This window comes from Cariama cristata, unplaced genomic scaffold (genome assembly GCF_000690535.1).
Source record: "Cariama cristata isolate BGI_N322 unplaced genomic scaffold, ASM69053v1 scaffold31180, whole genome shotgun sequence".
Classification (NCBI taxonomy): domain Eukaryota; kingdom Metazoa; phylum Chordata; class Aves; order Cariamiformes; family Cariamidae; genus Cariama; species Cariama cristata.
This window is the reverse complement of record NW_009595773.1, coordinates 25,332-38,901: the sequence shown is the minus strand read 5'-3', so window position 1 is coordinate 38,901 and position 13,570 is coordinate 25,332. Positions and strand designations below refer to the sequence as shown.

Below are 13,570 nucleotides of genomic sequence, written 5' to 3'. Positions count from 1 at the left end.
AGCCGGAGACCTCTAGCCACAGGGAGGAGATGGCCGCGTCTGCAAAGAGGGTCTTGACAGAGACAGCAAAGGTAACGGCGAACGGGGACGGTGCCGGAGAAAGTAGGGGAGGAGGTCAGGCTGGGATGCAGTGGTGGGTAAGGGTGCAGTTGTAGGAGGGACAAGAGCTGCCCTCCATCAGGACAGGGCTGGGGCTTGGGGGAAGCTGTGGCTGGAGCAACGGTTGTTTCTTCACCACATGCTCACTAGGGCAGGTCTGCTGAGCAAAAGCCACCTCTTCTCTTCCCTACAAGGGCTGCGGCGTCATCTTGGCTGCACAAGGGATGAAACAGTGAATGATGAATAGGGATTCTTGAGCCTTAGCCACTCTGACCAGTTTTTCTGCCTTTTTTTTTTTTTCCTGGTTAGATCCTTCAGATTGAAGATGCTGCTGGGGTGAGGAGGATAATTCAGGCTGCCAGCTGGCTTTTGGAGTGCTTGAGTGTGCTGCGGGATGCAGGGGACATGCCAGGACTGCTGGCTGCTTTCCGGGCCTTTTCTGAGGCCTTGCTTCTGCTGAGCAATCTGACAGCAAAGTGCCTCGAGGAACTCGGAGATTGTCCTCGACAGAAGAGCCTGGCCCAAACTTTGCAGCTCCTTCAGAAGTGTGTTCCTTTGCTCCACACAGCCAAGCACAGCGATCTTACACACTCCTCAGATCAGCAAGTCAACCTCTCCAAAGACAACACTTTCCAGCTGATGGAGAAGACCATCAAAGAGCTCACCTCCCTGCTCATCGACAACAGGGGCTGCAAGAAGCCACCAGACAGAAACGGGACCTTCTCCCAGCACGTGAGCAGGCTGCTGGCCCTCCTCTCTCACCCAGACCCAGTGCACCTCTCTGACGGTGAATTCAGTGCTCACGTGGAAGCGGTCATTTTCTACTGCATGCTTCTAGCAGACTCATCCAGACCAGATCTGAAAGTGAACCTGATAAAACATTGCTGGGTTCTGCTACGGCTGAGGAAGAGCATCTGCAGCCATGTAAGCCAGCAGGAGGAATGGCCAGGGCAAAGCTGGGGGGAAAGCAGACTGGAGAAGGAATGTTACACCATGAGAGAGGAGGTGGAGAACCTTGACCGAGCAGCGCTCACAGCTACTCTGTGCCAAATCCTCGACACCTTCTTTGAGGGTCAGGAGCCCCTGAGGCAGTTAGTTGAAGAAGCCCTTAGCCTTGCTGGTACAGAGTGTCTTCCAGCAGGACAAGGAGGGTTTTTAAAGAAGCTTCAGCCCCGCACTGCCACCTTTTTCACACACGCCCAGCAGATGCTCACAGCGACAGACTTAGTTCTGGCCAGATGCACCAAAACCCAAACTGCCAGAGAAATCGGAGAGCAGGTAGAGTATTTGAAGAGACTCCTTGCCAGTCTCCCTCCACTGCTCACAGAAATGAGCAGGAATACAGCCCAGATGAGCGCTGCCGAGCAACTGCAGTCCTTGTACCACGCGTGGGCTGGAACCACAGAAGGCCTCTTGCAGTGTTTTGAGGAGACGGTCGGTATACGGGAATTCCTTAAGCTGTCCGTCCAGGAAATGGTCAAGCACGGGGAATGGTGTGAAAAGGCCCTGGGAAGTCAGGACCCCGAGAGGTTCTCTTGGTATGCAGCTCGCCTCACCAGCTGGGCTCGGTGGGTGGTTGAAGCTACCACCAGGTACGTGGACAGAGCCACAGACCCCATTTTCAGGAACGGCTTGCTGGTTTGGGTTGAGCAACTGGCCAACTCCATCCTTGAGCTGAAAGCGGTCGCAGCCCTTTGTCTGGAGAGATTCTCCTGCCTCCAAACTAGAGATGTCTTTTCAAAGGCAGCAAGCTGCCTGATGGATACTGCTCACCATGTCCAAGACGGGCTGGATGGGTCCAACCACCCAGATATCCTCAGCCCTCTCCGGGCACAAGTACGAAGCACTGATGTTGCAAAGGGGTTTGAACTCAGCCCATCGTGTGCTGGGCTAAAAACCCTTACAGATGAGGCTGCGTTGCAAGAAGACATCTTAAGTCGTCCGTCTTCACGACCAGGTAACTTACACCCAGATATTGGTCCAAGGAAAGGAGATATGCACCCTGTCATCATGGCTCTCCTAGAAGCAACGAGAGCGGACGATACGGCAGCTGTCAACGCTGCTTGCTCCGCCTTGCTTGAACTCTCCAACGGCTGTATCGATGCGGCAAAGGAAGCGCTGCCCGTTGCCGAGTCTCCCCAGATGGACACACTGGGACAGTACCAGAAGATTGCATTACTGACGCCACGTGTTATTAACCTGGCCAGGGAAACAGCCCCAAGGCAGCTTTGTCATCCAGGCAGACTTCTCCAAATGGCACTCACGCTCTCAAAAATGATCTGTGAGACCAACGAGTGCCTGGCAGCCATGGCAGGCTCTTGGTATAGTCTGTCTCAGCAAGTATTTGGCTTTATCTTGTCCGCTGACTTTCTGAGAGGCAAACAAGCTTTGGACGAGACCATGGTGGGTTTAGCAGGAGCAGTTCAGTTAGCAGGAGACATTGCAAGTACAGCCTGTAGTAAGGGAAATTCCATTTCCCCCAATGTCTGGGAGAGCTTTCTGCAGATCCAAGCCAAGTTTTCACGTGCTCAGATGAACGCTAAAGTGTTACTTGAGAAAGCAGCATCCTTCGAGGGCTCCTGCAGGGTGGGAAAGGCCAGCCTAGAGCTGCACTGTGTCCAGTGGGCCATCAGCATGCACATCCTGCTGGGTGCTGTGGATCGATTCATAGGCAGGGACATCCTGTTCCTGAGGGAGCTGAGGAGCGCCGTGAAGAACAAGCTTTGCTCACGGAGCCTTTTGGCTGCTGTGTCTGAGAACTCCCTGAGGCTGCAGGAGGCTGCCCGGCTCTCTTTCTTGTCCTGCCCTGAAGACCGTGGTCGCAGTGAAATGCTAGCGCTCAGGGAGGAGATAAAGGTGCTAATGGAAGCACTGCTGGATGCCTCCAAAACCCTCTTGGTCTCCCCACTGTCTACTGCCAGCTTGTACATTCGTTTTGAGCTCCTGCAGAGAGATTTGGCCCTCAGGGCCAAGGCTTTATTGCTCCACCTGGAGAAGGTGAATACCGAACACCTGCGGGTCATCCGAGATGTTGTTGGACCAGCCTTGTCCCCGCTTTCCCAAGAGGAGAGGGAGAGGAGCAAACCAGCCTTTGAAGAGAAGGCAACTCGGCTAATGGCTAATGTTCAGTGGGTCAAAACCACCCTCCAAGACGTTCTGGAGGCCAACGCTCAACTGCAATCGCAGGCGAACCTGCTCTCCATTGCAGACCACCTCCTGGTCCTCACGTCTGATGCAGTGGGCAGCGCCAGCCAGCTCTTCCAGAGCTGCGGGGACAGAGGGCATTTCCGCCTAGACAGTATTGTCTGGTACTGGTCAGCAAAGGCGCACTACCTCATTACGCAGCTTCAGGCTGTCCAGGGCATCAGTGGACATGTTCTGCAGCTCATCAGACAACGCTTGCTGAACGCAGGGGACCAGTGCTCTCCAAAAAAATGCAACAGCACAGCCAAACTCTTCCCAACCCAAAAGCCTGATGCTCTGAGCCACACCACATCAGCAGAAACTTGCCCAAATAGGAGCAGACCAGCAAATGGAGCTGCCAGGGAGGCACGTGAAATGGTACAGTAGCTTTTTTCCTCCCCACCAACTCCTACCACAAGGTGATGGTCAGGGCTGTCAGTCAGTCCTGGTACTCACACCGTGGAGCATTAAGTGACGTTGGCAAGGACCTCTGGAGGTTGATAGTCCAACCCCCCGGCCACCATCAAAGTTAGATCAGGTTACTGGCTGCCCCGCTCAGCTGAGTTCTGGATATCTGATCTGGCAGGCACTCTTGTATAAACAAACCCATCTCCAAAACGCTGAGGAGAGGACTGTACGGCTCTCCCTCCCCTCAAACACAACCTGTCTCTGCTCAGCTCCTCACAAGTACCCTTTGGGAGTACCAGCACCTCCACTCCCACCGCAAGAGCTGTCGGTTGTCAGGAGCTGGCAAAGGCTTCAGTTACACGATCCAGATCACTCAGCAGAGTGATTTAGAGCACTTCATTGTACTTCTCAACTACGGGCGTTGTCAGCTGACATGACAGCTACCACCCATGTGGAGATGGCTCCAGGAGATGATGGCACATGGCATTTGGATGTGACAGTCCCACTGTGGGTGAAGGCAGGGGAGAGAAGGGCTGGGTGGGAAGGCAGAGCAGACCCAGTAAGGTGGTGGGCAGCTCTCCCATCTCCTTTACTCACCAAAAACTGCTTCAGAAACACACAGGTGGAGACTTCTCAGCATCGGTGTATCTGCACGCTCCAGACTTCCAATCTGTTCAGTTCTTGTCTCGACAGAACAGTCCTCCCCACGTCTCCCTTGCCAGCGACCCTGCGAAGCACGAGAGAGAAGACGGTGACACACAGCAGGGTGGCCCCAACAAGATGTCCCAGGTCACCAAGGACATGGCAACAAGGATGCTTCACATGACTCAGTTCCTGAGGAAGAAGGGCCCCATCATGGTATGGCGTGTTTCACCCCCTCCAGCCCAGCAACTTTAGTAGGCATAAAGAAAATATTTTTTTTCCCTCAAGAGCACGGTCAAAGACAGCAACAGGGCTGCCCAGTGCCAGCTGAAACCCCTGCATTATCCCGCTCTTGTAAGAGTGGCACCGGCTGCATTTGTCCAAAGCACTAATTACTACTAATTACTTCCTCCTGACTACATGTGAACCTGGTGTCCAGTCCTTCCCTTGTTTCAGAATATATCTGGGCTTCCTGGATGCTCCCCTGTCTTGCAGGAAAAGTGGTCTTTTTTTCTCGTTCTCTCCCCTAAACATATTTATTTCTGTTTTGGTTTAGAGCAAGGACCAGCTTGTCACCTGCGCGAGGCAAATTGCTTCTGACGGGCAGGTGTTTGTTAAATTTGGCCGCATTGTTGCAAAGCACTGCCTCGACAAGAGATGCTCTGCAGAGCTGCTGTGTGCCGCAGAGCAGACCCACACCATCAGCAGCCAGCTCGGCATCGTGGCCAGGTGAGTTGCTGGGGTCAAGGACCATCTCTCCCAAGGCTGGTGGCCTCCTTCTCCAAGAGATGTGCTTGGTGATCTCCAGAGGTCCTTGTTGGATCTGGCGGTAGCCCTCAGAGTTCAGTTACAACTCAGGGAGCTCCCTCTCCTCTTCTTGCTGCTATGAACAGCCCTTTCCTCCCTCCCCTGGTTTGCCTGCCTCTCTGGAAACCTGCTCTGACAGCGCAGGGGACAATCTTCTGGTTTTGGAGTAACGGACAGAGCTCCAACCACACAGGGGAGGCACACTGTCTGATGCTTTTCCAGTAAAATCCTTTAAAATGTCTTTTAAGGGTAAAAGCAGTCACTGCAGAGAGCAAGTCCTCTTCTGAGCTGCTCGTGAGCAACGCGCAGAATCTAATTCAAGCGGTGTTGCATGTTCTGAAGGCAGCCGAGGCAGCATGTATCAAAGTAAGTTAACGTTGATGGCACCAAATAGGTTTTGCAAAGCGAATCTGTGCCGCGGGGAGCTCCTACAGCTGAGTCTGGTTGTGGGAGGTGGGGGCCGGCCGCCATGGGACTTCTGTTGACTCCAGCTTGGGGTAAACATTTTTACTGTGATGTTTTTATTTTATGCCTTTCTGTCTTGTTTTCAAAGCCCACTACACATCTTTCCAGGCATTGAATGTGCTCTGTCAACTGCTACCAACTCTGAAGTCATCTTTAGCTGCTCCATTTCCCATTTCATTTTTGGATGGGAGAGCAGCAGCACCTCATTGGAGGCCTTTATTTGGAAATAATCCACATCAGTCTTAGCCTTTATGCTGTCCCAAGATGGGCTTTGATCAAAATTCCCAACAGCTTCCAACAATGGCTGATTGATCCAACTGTAAATAGGTTGTGAAAGCAGAATTTATCTGAAAGCACTCAGAAAACAAGTGCAAATACAACCAGACTCTCCAGTGATGATGTTTTTCATCGTGTGCCCTAGCCTCTTACAGAATCCTACAACTTTCGCTGAGCTTCAGCATGTCTTTTTGAAAAAAACACGTTTTTTTATTACAATCCCATTTGATGAACGATCAGCCACAGGGTGAAAAGGCTTCTCTTGTGGTTAATTGCCCATACTGTTAAAAACATACTATATATGTCCATTTTTTACTTTGCTGATGTCAGCCTGCAGTAACTAGCAACTAGCAATTCTTTTCTCTTGATTGTCTAGACTACAAAGTCCTTTATGACCTGGCTTTTTCCCTTTGGAAATTTCCCTGCTTATCAATAAACTAACTAGACTGTATTCCTTTTGTCCCTCTGTAAGCAGGTTTGTAAGCACTTTTAAGCATTTTTTAAGCATTAACAGGTAGAGATGCCACATTGGTCTCACACGTGTTGATACACTTTTATGTAAGATATTTTAAACGAGTTCATGTACAACAGTATATTAAAGCATGCAAATATTTTGTCTAATAGGGTTTGCGACAGCCCCCACCTGACTCTGAAGACGAAGTAGCAGCTGCTTTTTGCATGCAGTGGAGAAAAAACCTGTTGTGGCATAGAGCCAAGGAGTCGTTCAACTCAGACAGGGATGAATTAGGGCTCCGCAAGACTCAGGTAAGGGCTGAACCCACCCTCACAGCTATGGTGCAACAAGAACAATCACCTCAGACCACGAATACCCCCAAGCATCCAAAACCTATTAAAGGATATACAATGATGGACAGCCACCTGTAAAATCAGGGAGTTCTGCTGGAGGGGAGTCTCTCTGCATGGCTAACTGGCCTCAGGAGAAAGAACGCGGCCTGTGCTGCACTCCTCCCAGCTCACGTCTCTTCTGCTAGAGCTGCTCTTGCAGGAGGACTGAAAGTGCAAGGCCTGAAAAGGCTTTTGTGGGCTGGGCACTACCCCTGTAGCAAATTCCACCCTGCAGAGACACTGCTTCCTTTTGGCAGCTGAACAAAGCGAAGAATAAAATGATCCCACACACTAGTGTATTTCCTAAGAGGCCTCTCGTCCAGATGGCGTTTGAAGTGAAGTAATAAGATGTGATACCAAGCCACAGAAGGGACAGGAGTTGGGGAAGAGCTTTAAGATCCCATGAAAGGGAAAACAGAGGATTTCCTGTTCAATCAAATATTCACTGATCTTTGCTACCTGGCACAGGAGTCACTCTGAAACCATTACTCTTGAATCAACAGCCACCAAGTGGAGCTACAACTCTTTATATTCATTTACTGCATGTCCCTGTCCAGCTGCGAGCCAGCTCTGGCTCTTAAGTAGTCTGGCTCTTAAGTAGTCAGGGGGGCTTTTTTTTTTTTTTTCCTTTGGCAAATATTGATATAGGGAAGGCAGCATTTGATGAGGTACCTTCATTATATTACTTTCAGTCACTGCCAGTTCTTTGGTGTTCTTCAGCGCCCAAGATGTGAACAGAAGGATGTAGGAATGCACTTGTAGCAGCATCAGCAAATCTGGATGGAAGGAAGGATCAGGGGGGTCTGTAAATGGCTGAATTGCTCATCTCCTGCACAAGAAAGCCTCCGAGCTGGGAGGTCTTTCTCAGGCCCTGATCTTCAGCACACTATCAAGCTTTTTTAGCAACCGTGACCTTTTCTTCTAGGGCTAGCAATCCTAAATAGTGCACAGAAGGGCAGGCAGAGATCTATAATCCTGCAGAAGAGCCAGGGCACTGGGTGGAACTCATACACAAAATATGAACTCATGAGGGTAACATGAACAAAGGTACTACAAAAGCCGGAGGAAAGAATGAATGAGAAGACTAAGGGATAGGATCACTGACTTCTGAAATACAAAACAGGAGTGTAATTAAGTATTCGCTGCTTTGCAAGAATAAATTGATTTAATTTGCAACATGAAGGATTCGTGTTAAGAGTCTTTTCATCATGGTAGAAAAATATTAAAAGAGACTACCTAGGGAGTCTAGAAACCTCCCTACAGTATTTTTATCATGGGGCAGCAAACAGCAGGTGGTGATCTAGCAACGCTCAGTCTTTCTGCAGTGCAGAGAGCAGATAAGATCAGAGAAAAACATTTTACTTTCACATCTCCAGGACTAGCAGGAGCGGGGAGCGTTTTGTCTCACCTGCTGCCCCTGTCTCTGCAGCTCCTGCAGCCTGCACAGAAATGAGACTTTTCTCCCAAAATCCCTCTCAGCCCCAGGACTCTATTTTACCCAGAGTAAAACATTCAACGCTGACTATCACCCACCTCACAGCTGCAGGCTTCCAGAGTATCCAGGACCAACAATACCGGCTGCTCCCATTACTGCTCTCCACACCTCTGCTTCACAGCCTCAGGGGCATGAGTTGCAAGTGTCCGAAGGAAACCCTGCTCCGTGCCAGCACACCGCACTTGCGGAAGAGACGGAAATGAGCCTTCCCTGCAAAAGACAGAATCAATCCGCACAGCAGATCAGACTCGACTTGCTTGGTGTGGCAGGACTGTCCCTACCTTCCCCATATCAGCTAGTTAATACTTGCACTGTAGCAATGAATCTCCTCCGTGTTTTGAGAGTGAGCAATAGCAACGGGCACACCGAAGCAAGTGTAGACTCAGGGAAGGAATCTGCAATGAATAAACCAGCGAGCACAGGTGGTGGATGGAGGAGCTGAGCAGCCGTAGCCGGGGAGGCCCACAGGGCACAGCTGGATCTGGGAAGAAGGAAGGAAAGAGGCAGTTACACATGGAGACAACAGGTTGAGAGGACTAGCTGGCCCCTTTCAAATTAAGTTTCCTCCTTATTTTATACCCCGTCTTTTCCAAAATAAGGACCCATATTGTATTAAAGATATTGAGATGGCAGTGGAACTCCAAGGTTTGAAGCCAGCACTCTGCATCCCCCTACCAGAACACACCCTGCAACTCCAAAATGGGTCCATAACCAGACCGATGGCAAACCACCTGAGATCCTTCCATTATCTCAATTGTCAAGCACGTCGGTTTGCCCTGGGTATCAAGGCTTTTCCTTTGACTCTAATTTTTCCATTATTTTGAAAAAAACACATAGAATCCAATTCAGTGATGATGTCATCACCACCCTACAAGAAGTTGTAACTTCAGGTTAGAGCTGCGCATCCTACAAGTACTTTCCACATCCAAATGTGAAACCACGCATTTGGCTTCAATGCTGTCACTTTTTCTCTTTGCTCCCCTATCAATCCACGTGCTATTTCCAAACTATTTCTATTTTTCCCTGCTGTCCAATTCTGCTGGCTCAGTTTTTTTCATGAAGTTCTTGAACAGCCAAACTTGTCACCAGATGAAGGATTTACGTAGGACTAATAGATCACTCCAAAATAACAACCAAGTTTCACATCTATTATCTAGTTTCCACTTATTTTGAGTGAGCGTGATTAAAAATACCATCAAATTAATACAATTTCTACTCTGGGAAATTAGGAAGGCAAACTGCAACCATTATTGCCTTCAGCGATGTCTCCTCTGCCACATTTTGCACACGTAGAAATAAGCAGCTTCCCTTGGTTCATCCAAGCTCTGCTCATCAACACAAGACACTCGTATTCTCGCCTGTTTGTCTCAGAGGTGCAAGAACCCAAAACCTCAGAATTTGTGATAAACACTATACTGTCCCAGTCACAAGCGTTACTTGGGCCAACAAACAGAAACAAAGAGGAAAAGGTCCACCAAGGAAGAGACTTAATGCAAAGAAACATTCCAAGTGGGCGGGAACCAGATGGCAATTGAGCAGACGGCAAATTTTTATTGTAAACGTAGCTAGCTAGGTATGACTACATTTCCTCTATATAAAAAGCAACCCAAAAGGCAAAACAAGAGAGGCTTTGAGGACAGTTGTGCTCTCGGCATGCAACATCTTCAGAAATGAAAGAACATGCATGACATTTCTCATAGCGATGCTGTTAACTGTAGTAAGAGAACAAGGACGCCGCTCTCCAAAGCGGCAGTCTGATCGTGGAACCACGCAGCAAGCTAACTCCATTTGGATTCCGTACAAGGTTAGTTTAAAATCCCACTACCATCTGACCGTAAAGCGCTGCAGCGACTACACTAAAACCAGGTTTAGTCACCTTCGTCCTTCAGACACCCCCACTGCTCTTTCCCCAGCGCTGGACTAGCTGCCAACATGTCAACATCACAGTCATTACCAGACTTTAACTGTACCCTTTTTAATTTTTTTGTTAAAAATGTCATAAAGACACCATGAATACAAGTACTGCAGTTACATCAATACAAAAAAAGCAATACAAATTAAGCAGCTGAATACAAAAATACATTGAAATACATGAACACCACAATGTAACTTATAGCACTAATCAGAATTGTGTATGCGTGAAAAAAATTAAATAAAAACCTTTCTTGTATTAGACAACTTAGGTATTCTCCACTTTTAACAGTAACTTTCTTCTAGTTATGTACTTCACAATTTCTTCTATATACAGCATAGAATAAAATACTTTTAAAAGATATGACATTTTTAATCCTCAATATGCGATATAGGTCTCTTTTACACTAAGAATATTGACTGCATGAATAAAAACTGTCAATGTCTTCCATCAACTGATCTGAAAAGGAGGATCAACATTTTCCTTTTAAATCATTAACGTAGGTTTGAAATCAGTTAGTAGGTTTGGCTTGATGCGTCGGACAATCCTTGTCAAACAGTGTCTCTCACAGTAATGTACATAATATTGCTTGTATCTATACAATCATACAAATGTGGCAATCATATCTAAATGTCGTTTATGAAAGAGACAGCTCACACATATACAGGTCTTCGGACTTTCTTAATGACTTATTTACAATGAAAGTGCTTTTATCAGCTCTAACACGATACATGGGGGTTTTTTCTACATGTCAATTAGTCTCCCTGAAATTGGAAAAGTATTATATAGAAAATACCACAGCTTTGCAAACACTATAGCATACTGTATAACTGCATGTGGTTCTGAGATTAGCAGCTGAAAAGTGTTGATAATTATAATTTAAAAATAAATAAAGCAAAGAGGTAAACCAGTTACAAAACAGCAGAAAACTGCAATATTCACAACAGTAAAAAGACTTAAAATCAATTGCTAACAAAACGGTGAAGCAGTTGGATCGAAAGTCTTGAAAACATCTTTTAACGACTTATCATCTGATTCCCCATTCGGATCATTATCCGGTGTTTGAGTTACCTGTCCAGGCTGTCTAACCTGCCTTGGGTCGCTGTACTGCGGTCTGATTAATCCCGATAAAGCTTGGATAGGAAGATTATGCACCGCAGGTGCAGCGCTGGAGTGCTTAGCCTGAGATTTACTGGTGCTGTTTGCTTTATCTGAAGTAGCTTCTGCTGATCCTTCTGTATTTTTTTCCACGTTCGAGGCAGCCTTCTGCAGCGATGAATCTTCCGAGAGACTGGGTTCATTTTTACCAGAATTTTTCAAAATACTTTTTTTCTGGTTCTCTCCGTTCTCTCCTGAACTAGCTGGAGCTGTGTCCAATGACGAGCTGTGGTCCCTCGGATCGTACAAACTAATACCGCTCAGTATTGAGCCTGGAGTTCCCAGCCTAACACCACTCGATGATAATTTGGGGGCGTACGGAGGCAGAGCATCTGGGTCAGGTTTCGCAGTTGCAGCTTCCGAAGGCTGCGATGAGCCAGTAGCAGATCTGGCGAGGCGAGGGTCAAATTTCGGAGGGTGCGAATCCTTTGCGACTCCGTGATGGGTATCTGCACTCGACAGTCTGTGGAGTCTGGGATCGACGTTTTTTTGTAAGCGAGGATCTCCTAATTTGCTTGAGCTACTGGCATGCGAATCTGCAGACGGATCCAAATAGCCACCCCTGCCCGTTAAGTTGTTTTTTGCCTTTGCAGCTAGTCGTGGGTCAGCTGGCATTGCATTTGGATGGGGATCGTTTTTCAAATTCCGCAGTTTATTAAGTCTCTGGTCAGCAATGAGTGGAGGAAGAGGTAAATTGATTGAAGAGACAGGGTCAGGCTTAGGCAAAGGTACTGGGAGCAAGTCTTCAGGTGCCCATACAATATGCTTCGCAAAGTTTGGTTTCATCAGGGTAACATCCATTTTAATGTGGCTGAACTGCCTAAGCTGAGATCGGGGATCCCTTAACGTTACACCAGGCAAAGGTTCCAACGGTATCAGAAAAGCTCGTTCTCTCAGTTCTCTTTCTGAGTCCTCTTCATCATCATCCATCCCTTTTTGCTTGACTTTAACTCCAGTGTGCGCATGGTGTAAATCAAGCTTTGCTCCCCCAAGGGACGAGCTGGCATGACCACCCTCACTGACCTTGTGCATCCTGGGATCTCGTACAAGGCGTGGGTCCAAAGACGCAGATTCCGAAGGCTTTCTGGGGTTGGACCTTGGAGAAGCCCGAAGCCTTGGGTCAGCAGCCTGAGGCCCTGCGCCTTTTTCTTTTGCCAGCCTCGGATCAGTAGGAATACCAAGCATGTGCTGCTCTGTGGAATGTTGTTGCCGATTCCTAAAATTTTCGCTTTGTTTCTTTAAAGTTTTTAGTATTGATTTAACACTGCTCCCCTCTTCCTCTTCACTACTGGAATACCAGTTGACATTGTCATCTGAAAAAAAAAAAAAAAAAATTATTCAGGCAAATAATCTCCAGGGAATACAACATATTTACTCATACAACAGGTAACTTCTCAGTAAAACCAAACTGAAAAGATCCGATAATAAATAATCACTTCCTGTATTATAACAACTGTAATCTAAAATGATAAAAATCAATTTCAATGAAGAACTGACCTAACAAAAAAACTGTAGCTAGTTGAGGTACTCCCAAACTCTGCTACATTCTGCCTACATACCTCTCTGTCAATATTAATCTGCAAAAATAACCTGCTTTCAAACAAATCTTTCTACCAGTAATAGTATGCAAAAAAAAAAAAAACAAAAACAAAAAACCACCACACAACAAAACAGTTAAAATCCAAGTCTTGATGAAAATGACTTTCACTGTGGGATGGTAGAACAAAATAGTAAAATGGTGCCTTACAGTAATCTTAAAACCAGATAAATTACAAATGTGGAATTTGCTGCTTTATTACAATCCAAATCACAAGGTTTTGGGGAGAGGTCAAGATTCAGGAAGGGAAGAAATAAGAATATCGAAAGGACAAATTCTCAGCTATCGTATGCAATTTCCTGGAAAGCCTTATCGACACAGCTGTGTGCTCAGGTCCACATCCTAAACTTGCCTGCTCACCGAAGGAGACTAGTGCTCTATTCTGGCTCAGTCAAAAGAGAAATGAAGATGAAACGCACCCCCATTGCCAGTACCTAATGCACAATAATGCGTGTTTCCTCAGTGCTAGCTGTACCACACAAATATTCAATAACAGGGAGCAACATGTTGTTGGAGGCAGCTAATAGGAACATTTTTCCATTACACTGCTTTCCAAAAGCCCTCTAGATGGGAGGACCAGTCACTCTAAAGCGCTGGTGAGAAGTCTTCAGTTCAGACTCGATTATTCTAGGTCGCTCTGGTTTCATACATAACCTAAAGGGCTCCATCTCCAGATCTCTCT

The 13,570-nt window shown here is 47.3% G+C and overlaps 1 protein-coding gene across 1 annotated transcript in view; it reads right to left on the bottom strand.

The window, feature by feature from the left end:
- Positions 1 to 9,748: 9,748 nt before the first annotated feature.
- Positions 9,749 to 13,570, bottom strand: part of ZC3H6 (zinc finger CCCH-type containing 6) — a 28,719-nt gene continuing 24,897 nt past the window's right edge. The window contains exon 12 of the mRNA XM_009703475.1: positions 9,749 to 12,604. Coding sequence (XP_009701777.1) covers positions 11,103 to 12,604 — 1,502 coding nt within the window. The 3' untranslated portion in view covers positions 9,749 to 11,102. The remainder of the gene's footprint in view (positions 12,605 to 13,570) is intronic.